This window comes from Ostrea edulis, chromosome 10 (assembly GCF_947568905.1).
Source record: "Ostrea edulis chromosome 10, xbOstEdul1.1, whole genome shotgun sequence".
NCBI classification, from domain to species: Eukaryota; Metazoa; Mollusca; class Bivalvia; order Ostreida; family Ostreidae; genus Ostrea; species Ostrea edulis.
In genome coordinates, this window is record NC_079173.1 from 9,965,447 (window position 1) to 9,980,315 (window position 14,869).

The following is a 14,869-nucleotide window of genomic DNA, read 5'->3' on the forward strand; positions in this document are numbered from 1 at the left end:
GTTATTATACAATTATTTACCATTCCATTGATCCTCTACAGGACTGTAGTATACTCAAGTGACAGTTTAGCATATTGGACTACCTTTTCAAGTAATGAATCCTTAGAATTAGCTATAACTAGGATTAAACTTGAATGTATATATACAGGGGAAAAACTTCTTCATAACTGCAAGGCATTGATAACCATATTGATTTGAATGTTTGGGCCATAATATGTGGTCACATTTTTCATGAGAATATAAAGGGGTGAAATTCTAGAAAACAACAACACGACTTCAGTTACTCGAGGAGCGTTGTGGCCCATGGGCCTTCCATTATCCATGTTTGCTGTTGTAACGCTTTGAAAAACAACAACAGTTGATTTGTATCTAAAATCATGATAATATTCAGTCATTTATCCCCCTACCCTTCCAGTACTATCTTTTCTAACTGAATTTCCACAATGTTCAACTCCCACGAGTACTTTAAGTACTTTGATTCTCTTTGTAGACATGATAAAATAGCGTAGTATGCAGTTTTTCTCTTTGTAGACATGATAAAATAGTGTAGCATGTAGTTTTTCTCTTTGTAGACATGATAAAATAGGGTGGTATGCAGTCTTTCTTTGTATGCATGATAAAATAGCGTAGCATGTAGTTTTTCTCTTTGTAGACATGATAATATAGCGTAGCATGTAGTTTTTCTCTTTGCAGACATGATAAAATAGCGTAGCATGCAGTTTTTCTCTTTGTAGACATGATAATATAGCGTAGTATGCAGTTTTTCTCTTTGTAGACATAATAATATAGCGTAGTATGCAGTCTTTCTCTTTGTAAACATGATAAAATAGCGTAGCATGCAGTTTTTCTCTTTGTAGACATGATAATATAGCTTAGTATGCAGTTTCAAGTGTTAAACAAGAATGGGGAATGACAAAGAACATGTTATTGTATCGTTAATGCAGAGCATGCTCAGTTTTATAGCTAGCGAGTCAAAACGAGATTGCACACTCACTGCACGAGCGCGTTCAAGCGCACCAAGAACGAACCCATGACCACAAGCTGTTTTACGATTTTAAAGACACGATACATCGTTCTGGTAACGAATTTTGGGTGAGGGGGGGGGGGGGGGGTTATATCACAGTACATTCAAAATTTACACGACATGTAGATGGTCTCGCATATTCAGCCCAGGTGAGCGATCTCATCAGTTTCAACCAACACTAACGCAAGTCGCACAGGAAAAAGATTTATGGCAGGCCAATCATTGCAATATTTGATCTATTCCATTTGTTTTGTATGTTTCATTTGTATTGTAAAAATACATGTAAAAGATTTGTATTGTATATTTTCCATTTGTATTGTATAACTTTCCAGTTGTATTGTAATATTTTTCATTTGTATTGCATACCTTGTCATCCCGTGGGGATTCGGGTTAGAATAGGTCCTCAGTACCCTCTTGCTAGTCGTTAAAGGCGACTAAATGGGGCGACCCTTCGGATGAGAACGCAAAAAACCGAGGTCCCGCGTCACAGCAGGTGTGGCACAATAATGATCCCTCCCTGCTCAAAGGCCACAAGTGCCGAGCATAGGCCTAAATTTTGCAGCCCTTCACCAGCAATGGTGACGTCTCCATGTGAGTGAAAACTTCACGAGAAGGACGTTAAACAATATACAATCAATCATACCTTGTCATCTGTTATGTATAGTATTTCATTTGTATTGCTTATTTAAATTTGTATATATCATTTGTATTGCTTATTTAAATTTGTATATATCATTTGTATTGCTTATTTAAATTTGTATACATCATTTGTATTGCTAATTCAAATTTACTGGGCAAGTTTAAACCTATATCATGTTGAAAACTATAGCGAGATGTTCTGGATGCTCAAGTACACGATAAACTGGTTCCCTATTTTCCGTGCAGCACTAGTTAGATATGAGGTTGACAAAGGAAGGAAAGCTCAGTAGAACCTACTATGTAACAATGATTATGAAAAAGATATAGCCAATGGTTTGATATATGAACCATGGTTTAAACCAATGAAATCTTTTGTAACATACCAAAATAAACAACCTCTCAAAATGAAAAATTATACAATACCCATAGAAAAAAAATAAATAAAAAATTGCAATGTTTGACATGCCATATAGGATGTTGGGATCACATTATAAATTTTAAAATGTCATACAGTAAATCATCATTTATCAACAGGTTAGCTATATCAAATGCAAGAAATGTAAGACTGCTTTATCTTAAAAGCTTCATCAGTACTAATGATGTTCATCAATAACAACAAAAATCAGATGTATATGGTATGTTCTTCATAAATACAATACATTTAACATACATTTTTAAAAATACACTTGTAGCAGAAAGCAAATCATCCAAGTCCATTTAATCGTTATTTCCTCAATTTGCTAAGCAGCATTTCATTTTTCCGACATTCCTGAAAAAAAAAAGAAGATATGTAAATTATTTAGAAAATAAAAGTAAGACAACTCCGTAACACTGAATGCATGGATCAATTGATATGAAACAAAGAAGCTTTGAAAAATATCAGAATCAATATCATCATTAATTTAAACAAATGACCAAACTAAGGTATAAACAATAAAGACCACTGGGTTTCCTAATCTACCTATGCAGTGTACATAGTCAAAATTATTTCAGTCAGATATTTACTGAAATTCAAGTGCACTTAAATGCCACTTCCTTCCCCTGGTCAAAATTCAAACTGGTTCATATGCAATATACCATTCTGCAAATTCATGCCCTACAAACTATTCCTATGACCTTCAACTGAAATAATTGACCATGGATCAATCGCATAAAAATTGGATCCTTCAATCTGTTCATGTATATCACGGTGTAGTGATATGAAGGAGTGGATTGGACCAATGGATCTAATCATGAATAGATTGGACCATGGATGAATATCATGTGACAAAACCTCAATTTCACATTGAACATTTATAATCCAACAATGAAATAACAAACAACAAGAATTAACAAATTAACAAGAAATGCATAGTTTTTTCTCCAAATGACCTTGGAATTTTCAAATAACTTAAGCATTGATCATGAAACTACAGGTAGGGTAAGAATCTGGTGTATATGTCTACGACAGGCTTTCTGCTCCAAGGAGATGTCCTTCACAAAAATTGCATACCTATTCTTCCAATGACTTTTACAGTGTTCAAATGACCTTTGGTCATGTGATAAGAAACCTTGTTCTCAAGTCTAAGTATTCTTTCTCTGTTGTCAAGATAAGATCTGCGCAAGAAGTCATCACTTTTATCTACAAGTAACCTTGACTTTGCCCAAATGACCTAAGCAAGAGTACATATAATAAAAATATAAATGATCCGATAGAGTGTTATAACACAAACCTCCTTGAAGTCTTTCACGGTTTTGAAATAAAGTCGTTGTTTTTCCACCAAGTCTAAATATTGATCATTCAGCTGGTCGCGCTTCATCTTCTCTTCCTGTTTACGTTTTTCAAGCTAAAGAACAAATCACACACGTCAGGTAATACATCAAATAAATCACACAGGTAATAAATCAAATGAATCACACAGATAATGAACCACACAGGTAATGAACCACGCAGGCAATGAACCACACAGGTAATAAATCAAATAAACCACACAGATAATGAACCACACAGGTAATGAATCACACAGGTAATGAACCACACAGGTAATGAATCAATGAACCACACAGGTAATGAACCACACAGGTAATGAACCACGCAGGCAATGAACCACACAGGTAATAAATCAAATAAACCACACAGATAATGAACCACACAGGTAATGAATCACACAGGTAATGAACCACACAGGTAATGAATCAATGAACCACACAGGTAATGAACCACACAGGTAATGAACCACACAGGTAATCAATCAAATGAACCACACAGGTAATGAACCACACAGGTAATGAATCACACAGATAATGGATCACACAGATAATGAACCACACAGGTAATGAACCACACAGATAATGAATCAATGAACCACACAAGTAATAAATCAAATGAACCACACAGGTAATGAACCACACAGATAATGAACCACACAGGTAATGAACAACACGGATAATGAATCCCACAGGTAATGAACCACACAGGTATTGAATCACACAGATAATGAACCACAAAGGTAATGAACCACACAGGTAATAAATCAAATGAACCACACAGGTAATGAACCACACAGGTAATGAATCACACAGATCATTAACCACACAAGTAATGAACCACATAGGTAATGAATCACACAGATTATGAACCACACAGGTAATGAACCATACAAGCAATGAACCAAACAGATAATGAACCACACAGGTAATGAACCACACAGGCAATGAACCACACAGGTAATGAATCAATGAACCACACAAGTAATAAATCAAATGAATCACACAGGTAATGATCCACACAGGTAATAAATTGCACAGGTAATGAATCAATGAACCACACAGGTAATGAATCAATGAACCACACAGGTAATGAACCACACAGGTAATGAACCACGCAGGCAATGAACCACACAGGTAATAAATCAAATAAACCACACAGGTAATGAATCACACAGGTAATGAACCACACAGGTAATGAACCACACAGGTAATCAATCAAATGAACCACACAGGTAATGAACCACACAGGTAATGAATCACACAGATAATGGATCACACAGATAATGAACCACACAGGTAATGAACCACACAGATAATGAATCAATGAACCACACAAGTAATAAATCAAATGAACCACACAGGTAATGAACCACACAGATAATGAACCACACAGGTAATGAACAACATGGATAATGAATCCCACAGGTAATGAACCACACAGGTATTGAATCACACAGATAATGAACCACAAAGGTAATGAACCACACAGGTAATGAATCACACAGGCAATGAACCACACAGATCATTAACCACACAAGTAATGAACCACATAGGTAATGAATCACACAGATTATGAACCACACAGGTAATGAACCATACAAGCAATGAACCAAACAGATAATGAACCACACAGGTAATGAACCACACAGGCAATGAACCACACAGGTAATGAATCAATGAACCACACAAGTAATAAATCAAATGAATCACACAGGTAATGATCCACACAGGTAATAAATTGTACAGGTAATGAATCAAATGAACCACACATGTAATGAACCACACAGATAATGAACCACACAGGTAATGAATCAATGAACCACACAAGTAATAAATCAAATGAATCACACAGGTAATGATCCACACAGGTAATAAATTGCACAGGTAATGAATCAAATGAACCACACAGGTAATGAATCAAATGAACCACACGGGTAATGAACCACACAGGTAATGAAGCATGCAGGCAATGAACCACACAGGTAATAAATCAAATAAACCACACGGGTAATGAACCACACAGATAATGAATCACACAGGTAATGAACCACACAGGTAATAAATTGCACAGGTAATGAATCAAATGAACCACACAGGTAATGAATCAAATGAACCACACATATAATGAACCACACATGTAATGAACCACACAGATAATGAACCACACAAGTAATGAACCACACAGGTAATGAACCACACAGGTAATGAATCAAATGAACCACACGGGTAATGAACCACACAGATAATGAATCACACAGGTAATGAACCACACAGATAATGAACCACACAAGTAATGAACCACACAGGTAATGAACCATACAAGCAATGAACCACACAGGTAATGAATCACACAGGTAATGAACCACACAGGTAATGAATCACACAGGTAATGAACCACACAGATAATGAACCACACAGGTAATGAACCACACAGGTAATGAATCAAATGAATCACACAGGTAATGAACCACACAGATAATGAATCACACAGGTAAATGAACCACACAGGTAATAGATAAAATGAACCACACAAGTAATAAATTACACAGGTAATGAACCACACAGGTAATGAATCATGCAGGTAATGCAAAACATTTCAAGGATGTTGATATAATTAGAACAGTCATTATGTCATAAGGCTGAAAATAATTAAGTGAATGCTAGAATACATTGTTAAGGAACAAGGGAAAATAGAAGGTTTAACATCCTAAGTCCGTGGCCTCTGACACCGACCTTTGCTTTGTTCTGCTTGATCCCCTCCACAATGTTTTCAAACTGCTTCAGGAATTGCTCCCTTGTATTTGGGTTAGCCATAGCCCTACAAGCATCAACAGAGAAATTCTAAATTTGTACTGAGGGGGTGTGAAGTTAATAAACATACATACCCAAAGGCATGTGTTCAATAAAAGTTTTTGTGAAGACAGCAATACCAAGCTACTCAAAATTCTGCAATCCCTGCATTATTGTGGATAAGAGTTAGTAAACCAACTTCCTTGTTGAGGTAGAGACTTACTGTCTGAAGTTAGCATGGATAGAAATCGGTAGACTAACTTCCTTGTTGAGGTAAAGTTTGGCATCATTACTTACTGTCGTGAAGTTATCGTGGATAGAATTCAGTAGACTAAATTCCTTGCCAAGGTAAAGTTTAGCATCATTACTTACTGTCTGAAGTTATCGTGGATAGAATTCAGTAGACTAACTTCCTTGTTGAGGTAAAGTTTGGCATCATTACTTACTGTCGTGAAGTTATCGTGGATAGAATTCAGTAGACTAAATTCCTTGCCAAGGTAAAGTTTAGCATCATTACTTACTGTCTGAAGTTATCGTGGATAGAATTCAGTAGACTAACTTCCTTGTTGAGGTAAAGTTTAGCATCATTACTTACTGTCTGAAGTTATTATGGATAGAATTCAGTAGACTAACTTCCTTGTTGAGGTAAAGTTTGGCATCATTACTTACTGTCTGAAGTTATCGTGGATAGAATTCAGTAACCTAACTTCCTTGTTGAGGTAAAGTTTGGCATCATTACTTACTGTCTGAAGTTATCGTGGATAGAATTCAGTAGACTAACTTCCTTGTTGAAGTAGAGTTTGGTGTCATCTAACGTGTTGTACAGGGTGTAGAACTGTTTTGTTTCCTTGTGGGTGGCAGCAACTATTCAGAGTTACATGTATATGCAATCAGAGGTGTGTTTTGATAATCAAAGACATGTCTTAATAAATCAGAATCAAAATTACGTTCTATCAAAACTGGAATTCTGGAAACAGCTACATGTACATTTACTTCAAAGACTGAGTCTTTTAACATGTAACAGCTGTTTAACATAAACAATTTTTTCTGACCTTCTACAACCAATTAAATCAAACAAAAATGATATGAAAAGAACATTATGTTTACTAAAAATCATCTGAGTATTAGTTAAAAGGATCACTAGCTCCAAGGGCTACAGATTCTAAAATATTTCTCCTGTTCTGCATATCTAACCTAATTTCTAATACTCTTTGGCGATTAAGTCTTCTAACAGTCTCCCATGGGAACAAATTGTGCTCCTTTATTAGACAACCTGTTTTTATATTCTTATGAGGCAGAATTTATTCAAAATCATCTGATAATACATGAGAAGAAATAATTGCTTGCTGTGACCTTCAACTTGACATTTAGAAACTTGAATCTGCACTATGTCAAGAAGCTTTTATGTAATTTTGTACTTTCCTGGTCAGGTGGTTCTTAGGAAAAAGATTTTTAAAGATGTCCCTATATATACAGTATTTGGTTGTAAAACTTTGATCCCCTATCCTGGCCCAATCCCACCCATGGGGTCATGATTTTAATAAACTTGAATCTACACCATGTCAGCAAGCTTTCGAGCAAATTTGTACTTTCCTGGTTCAGGGTTAGGGTTCTTGAGAAGATTTTGAAAGATTTTACCTATATATCCACAAGTAAAACTTTGATCCCCTATTGTGGCCCCAAACCTACCCCCAGGAGTTATGGTTTTAACAAACCTGAATCTGCACTATATCAGGAAGCTTTCATGTAAATTTCAGCTCTTCTGGCCCAGTGGTTCTTGCAAAGATTTTAAATGACCCAACCCTATTTTAAAATTTTTGTGATGATCTCCCCTTTTGAAGAGGGCATGACCCTTCATTTGAACAAACTTGAAAGCCCTTCACCCAAGGATACTTTTTGCCAAGTTTGGTTGAAATTGGCCCAGTGGTGCTGGAGAAGAAGTCAAAAATGTGAAAAGTTTACAGACAGACATGCATTATCATAATGTATAAAGTCCTCTACTATTTCTCATTTATAAAGGAATATCAAAAGAAATGATTTTCTAAGATTCAACATTCCACTATATAATACTATTAATAACCCTGACTGAGAGGTCAATGAATTCTACAACTAAAAGTGAAAGGTTTTCAAAGCATCATAATGAAGTATCACAATGGTGGACCCATTTCTGCTTCTCATAAATATTCAGTCAGTAAAATAACATAACATTTAATGTAGAGTTTTGGCATAATGATCCCACCCTTGATTGGAGCCTCCACCTTTGGGGTTGTGAAATTCACAATTTTGTTACATCCCTTTCAATCTGCTTTTCCAAAACACAAATATAGTTTTTATGTAGTATCCAGAAAAGTACAGAAGTCTTTCAAATCAAAGACAGTCAACCATGATGACCATGTTGGCCACACCCTGTAGTCAGAACCTCTACCCTGGGGATCATGAAATTTAAAAGTTTGGTTGATACCTTCCGGCTCTAAATGACTAGTATGCATTTAGTGTTTCTTACAGTTCTATGTGCAGATGTTGAGAAGATTTTTCAAAATTGCTGAATTTTTGCCTTGCCCCCAAGACTGCTGGGGTAGAAGTCCTGAAATTTACAGTTCATTTCCCTCCTCTCCATGCTTCCTACCATATTAATTTGATAAGAATTGGAAGGGCAGTTATCGAGAAGTTAAAACTGTTTAACTGTTAACGCTCGACGCCAGACACAGACCAATGGCAATAGGTCACCTGATTGAGTGACTCAGATGACCAAAAAAAGAGAATATCATGCATAATTTAGCCTACCTTGATTATACAGCTCAATAAAACGTCGCTGGTATTGACTGAGTTCTGCTCGAGAAGGGACATCATCTATCTTTCTCTGGAGAACAGCGATTTCCCGGGTCTTCCTGGCCTTAAAAATAATTGTTCATATGCAGATAAATGTGATCATGTCTGACAAAAATCTTTGAAAATAGCAATGCAGCTACATATATCAATCATGGTTGACCTTGAACTTGGTAGAACAAGGGAGGATAAGGGATTTCTATGGCCTCGGTCTTGGGATTTCTACAGCCCCTATTCTTGGGATTTTTATGGCCCTGCATGATCTTGGGATTTCTATGGCCTCGATCTTGATACGACTCCATACACAATTTTATAGAGCTACATGGGTTACAATTATGATAAAGATTATAACTGCCAATATAAAGAGCTAAGTACATACATGTATTTTAAAGATATTTTATATAAATTCAGAATTTTTCAGACTTTTTATAAAATAACACGAAACACCTGCCAAATTTTCAAACTTACATATTTTTATTCAAAATTATTAATAGCTACGCATATGATATCACACAAACAAATTTCTTGTCATTTTGTTCAAACTATTACAGTGCTACTTTTCTAAAGCTGTTCAGAAAACGTGTGTCACATGTAGCAATTACGATCAAATTCACACATGTTCCTTAAATTTTCTAGATTCTGATGCTATATGAAAATGGTTGTGGTTGACTTTAAGCATGTGATCCATGAATTCTACTTATAAAATAATTGCTTGCCCAGTGGACAATTAACATTTTTTTTTTTTTTTTTACAATTTTGGAGATATTTAGAGAATCCTCAAATTTTGACATCATTTTCTAACACGAGTCCATACAGGCTTAACAGTCACCTAAGAATTGCACACAAAAACTTTACATGTATAAATGTAAAATGTTGTTTAATTGTGATTGTGTGTACATATTTCAAACACAGAGAACGCTTTAGATCATGACATCATATCAGTAACTTTTCCACCTAGTACATGAATGAGTTATTTTTTTTTTTTTTTTTTTTTTGGGACGACCAAATTTTTTGTATTTTTTTTTTTTTTTTTATTGTTTGATTTTTTTATTTGACTTTTACATTATTTACATATATGTAATTTAACTACACAATAATACCATCAATATTCATATGCAAAAGACATTTTCATAAATATAAAGAAACAGAAAGAGAGAATGAAAGAAAGAAAGAACAGATAAAACAAAGAGGGGCGTGGAACACAATCTTAGGTTAAAAAAAACCCCCACTTTTTAATACACGAATACAATCATAATTTATCATAAATATTTTGCCAGTATCTCTCAAACTCCCTATACCTGCAGTTTTTCAACAACAAAAGTTTTTCAACTGTAATTTTATCAATGATAATTTTTTTGGATGCATCTATACTCTTAATTTGCTTATACTTGAGAATTTACTGATATAGATATATTGCTTTACACGAATGAGTTATTAATGTATCTTAAATACGTTGTTGTCACCTACCGGGGGGGGGGGGCTGTAAGTTCTGGAGCAAAGGAGAAACTTTGCTTAAAAATTCAATATCGTTTCTTTCCCCACTGAATACGGTAATCTAAATAGCCTAACTTATTATTAGTACACATAATAAGCAACATCTGAGGCTAGAACGTGAAAAATTGAATTGAATTGAGGTCATTTTCAATATTCTTACCAGAAGTAGCCTAATTTTGTGTAGTTTCTCCCTGTCTGCTTCATACTGCTTGTCAATCAAACTGGCCCTGGCCTGTCAAAATCCAAGACAACATTACAACATACTATACTTAATCATCATAAAATCAGGGTCTCTTTAATAGTTATTATAAAGTTGCTTGTCAAGGAGAGTGAAACTGATTTAAAACAAGAGGCCCATGGGCCATATCGCTCACCTGAGTCACCTTGGCCCATATCTGAAGACTTTCCATATATATTAGCATGTAAAACCTTAGTCCCTATTATGGCCTCAACTACCCCTGGAGGCTACGATTTTTGCAAACTTGAATCTACACTATGTCAGAAAGTTTTCTTGTAAATATCAGCTTTTCTGACTCAGTGGTTATTGAGAAGAAGATTTTAACTATATATTTGTATATAAAACTTTGATCCCCCTTGTGGCCCCATCCTACACCCGGGGGCCATGATTTGAACAAACTTGACTCTGCACTATGTCAGAAAGTTTTCATGTAAAAATCAGCTTTTCTGGCTCAATGGTTCTAAAGAAGAAGATTTTTAAAGATTTTTCCTATATATTTGTATTTGTATTTGTATGTAAAACTTTGATCTCCTATTGTGGCCCCATCCAACCCCGGGGGTCCGCCCATGATTTGAACAAACTTGAATCTGCATTATGTCAGGAAGCTTTCATGTAAATCTCAGCTTTTCTGGCTTAGTGGTTCTTGAGAAGAAGATTTTTTAAAGTTTTTCCCTATATATTTGTATGTAAAACTTTGATCCCCCCTTGTGGCCCCATCCTACCCCCGGGGGCCATGATTTGAACAAACTTGAATCTGTAATATGTCAGGAAGCTTTCAGGTAATTTCAGCTCTTCTGGCCCAGTGGATCTTGAGAAGAAGATTTTTAAATGACCCCACCCTATTTTTGCATTTTTGTGATTATCTCCCCTTTGAAAGGGACATGGCCCTTCATTTGAACAAACTTGAAAGCCCTTCACCCAAGGATGCTTTTGGCCAAGTTTGGTTGAAATTGGCCAAGTGGTTCTGGAGAAGAAGATAAAATTGTGAAAAGTTTACAACGACAACAGACAACGGACAAATTTTGATCAGAAAAGCTCACTTGAGCCTTCGGCTCAAGTGAGCTAAAAATGAAAAGAATGAAGAGATTCTAATTCAGGGCTGATGTCATCTGTAAGTACAAGTAATCATTTTCCTTGTTGATATACAAATTCAAGTGCAAAAATTCTAATACCTTAAGAAAATACATCAATAATTTGTCCTTGATCCCTAAAAGTTTTATTCATACATCATGAAATCAGTGTGTATGTCAAGTGTTATGGGATATACCTCTCTGCAGCAGACTGTGTATCAGATTGTATGTCTTTGTATGTCCATGAAATATCTGTAAATACGAGTGTGTACCTCTTGACCTCACTCACCTTGTCCTCAGACTCCCCATAGTCAGCTCCTGCTTTCAGTTCCTCAATCTGGGCCTTCAGACGAGCCATCTCTTCTTTGCAATGAGCTTTGAAATCCTGTTCTTGTTTCTTCAAGTTCTCATTCATGGCCACCAGAGAGCGCAATGCATCCAGGACTCTGTCAGATATGATTTCATGTTAGCTGTCAATGTCTGTTAATTCAAACTACACCCCTTCCCAACATTACATTATATATGCACACCACTGCTTGTACAGAACTGTAAGTCACGACATGTAAATGGCACATCTTCATATTTTGATGCATTTACATGCCAAATATCAGTCCTGTGGGGATCCAGGTTAGAATACATATAGGTCCTCAGTACAACTTGATTGTTGTAAGAAACGATTAAATAGGAGCGGTCCTTCAGATGAGACTGCAGAAACTGAGTCCTAGTGTCACAGTAGGTGTGGCACGATAAAGAGCCCTCCATGCTTAAAGACCATAAGCGCTGAGCATAGATCTAAATTTTACAGCCCGTCACCAATGACCAGCAATGGTGGTGTCTCCATATGAGTAAAAGATTCTTGAGCAGGATATTCCACAGTATGCAACCAACCATCCAAATAGTATGAAAGATAAGGTGAGGACAATATACACCAAGGCAAGATTGGTTGATGAGAAGAAGTCTAAGAGCAAACATAATAAAACAGGCACTTTTTTGAGAGGAATTTTCACAGATTAACAAAATATACACATGTTGAATGTAATGTTAAGCTTCAGATTGCCTTGAACCTTTCCAATCAAAAATCTCCCTCACATCTGAGTAGTTTAATCACAGAATACATACTCTATCACTTTACGCTGTGATGTACATACTAGTAAATATCAAATAAAATTATTTTCTCACCCCTTGTTTTCTTCCGTCTCGATGCCCGTCAGTTTCACCATTTCTTCATCTATTCTGTCACTCCGATTTCTAACCTAAAGCAATGAAACATACGTATAAACCACAACAAAGTATAGTTACATACAATGCAAGGTCCAAAAAAATGTAGAAGAAATTTAACGTGTACGATTTTGAGCAATTGTCCATGATACGCCATTATGATAAAACAGCTGTGATATCACACACTAGTGACCTGAGAAACCGTGTTACTTATGTATTTGTGTTAAATGTATTGTCTGCATTCAGTTTTATCAGACATTGATTTCTTCAACTGAAGTTTTCAGTATTCGAATCCTTGAACAATTATTCCATGGATGGCGTCAAAATATATCATAATTAATTGAACTGTCACAAATTCAATGATCCCAATATAGAGCTTAATATTGCAGATTGAGATGACAGCATTGTGATATGTTATGTGCAAATTTTCTCTTCTTTTTATTTGAACAATGTTAACCTTAAAATTTCTAAACAAACAAAAATAAAATAGAATAACTAAATGAAAATATGCATGTTTTATATTGATAAGTGACCATGTACATGTACTTATTGGCAAAAATGAAGAGGCATCAATTTATCAAACTTGGTTTTGTCCTGGCGGTTCACACGTGTATTTACCTGCTTGAGTTTCTCTTGAGTTTCTAGGTAGACTTTATGCAGTTCATCATGTTTCGCTTGAGTCTGTGAATATAAACCACACTCGAGTCAGAATGTAAACAAATTATAGATGTATCAAGTAAATGTGCAGAAATCAAGTGAACTTAATCTCAACCAGGGTGAGTTTAAAAAGTTAGGTATTGTACAAACTTAATGAAGACTAGAACACTGAAACGTCAGAAAGGGCCATGTAGATCATCGATTAATGATTTGTTTTGGGATAGCTGTTAACGTCGGCACGCTTCATCGAACAAATGGTATATAAATAGCGTGTGTATCGTAACAGTATTCAAGCAAGTAAAGATTGCAAATAAGCAACATTGTTTATACTTGGTATGCATAATATGTGTTTTCTAAGTGATCTCAAACAACGAAAATTAATCCACACAAAATCATGTTCACTACAAAAACAAAATTTTTTCCCCAATGAAATTAAATACACCTGCAGTATTTCTTTATCAAACTCTGATTCTACCCCAGAGCTCCCTGAATTGAACAAACTTGAATTTGCACTATCTGAAGATGCTTTCATATTCATATGACTATAATCATGATCCACCTGTTCTTGAGAAGATTTTTGAAGACCTTTCCCTATATATTCCCATGTAAAACTTTGATCCACTATTGTGACTCCCATCTTACCCCCAGGGACCACAAACTTAATTGTCCAAACTTGAATCTGCACTATCTGAGGATGCTTGCATATCAATATGAGTATTCACGACCCTGCTGTTATTGAGAAAAGGAATTAAAAAAAATTTCCACCTATATAATTCTCATATAAAATTTTGATCCCTAGTATGGCCCCAACTGACCCCCGGGGACCACAATTTGAATCTACACTATGTCATGAAGCGTTCCTGTAAATTTCAACTTTTCTGACCCAGTGGTTCTCACGAAGATTTTTAAATGACCCCAACCCTATTTGTGGCAAGTTTGATCAAAATTGGTCAAGTGGTTCTTGATAAGAAGATTTTTAAAAGATGCCACAAAATGTTTACTAATTCTTAACTATCCGCACTTTAATAAGGATGTACGTGGTACTTCCTTTTAACAAACCTGAATCCTCTTCAGTTACTCAAGCATGCTATGTGAAAAACTTGGCTGAAATTATCCCTGTGCCTCTGGATAAGAAGTTGAAAATGAAGAAGACAGACGGATGAC

The 14,869-nt window shown here is 35.6% G+C and overlaps 1 protein-coding gene across 3 annotated transcripts in view; it reads right to left on the minus strand.

The window, feature by feature from the left end:
- Positions 1 to 362: 362 nt before the first annotated feature.
- LOC125666357 (coiled-coil domain-containing protein 93-like) overlaps positions 363 to 14,869 on the minus strand; it is a 32,674-nt gene continuing 18,167 nt past the window's right edge. For 2 of the 3 annotated variants that reach the window (XM_056151882.1, XM_056151881.1), the window contains 9 exons: positions 13,667 to 13,729; positions 13,010 to 13,083; positions 12,120 to 12,276; positions 10,683 to 10,754; positions 8,987 to 9,095; positions 6,946 to 7,066; positions 6,146 to 6,230; positions 3,376 to 3,489; positions 2,291 to 2,432 (listed from right to left, as the gene is read on the minus strand). In XM_056151882.1, the coding sequence (XP_056007857.1) occupies positions 2,388 to 2,432; positions 3,376 to 3,489; positions 6,146 to 6,230; positions 6,946 to 7,066; positions 8,987 to 9,095; positions 10,683 to 10,754; positions 12,120 to 12,276; positions 13,010 to 13,083; positions 13,667 to 13,729 (840 nt within the window). In that variant the 3' untranslated portion in view covers positions 2,291 to 2,387. Of the gene's footprint in view, positions 1,957 to 2,290; positions 2,433 to 3,375; positions 3,490 to 6,145; positions 6,231 to 6,945; positions 7,067 to 8,986; positions 9,096 to 10,682; positions 10,755 to 12,119; positions 12,277 to 13,009; positions 13,084 to 13,666; positions 13,730 to 14,869 lie in introns of those variants that run through there. The other variant, XR_008799311.1, reaches the window with a different exon arrangement.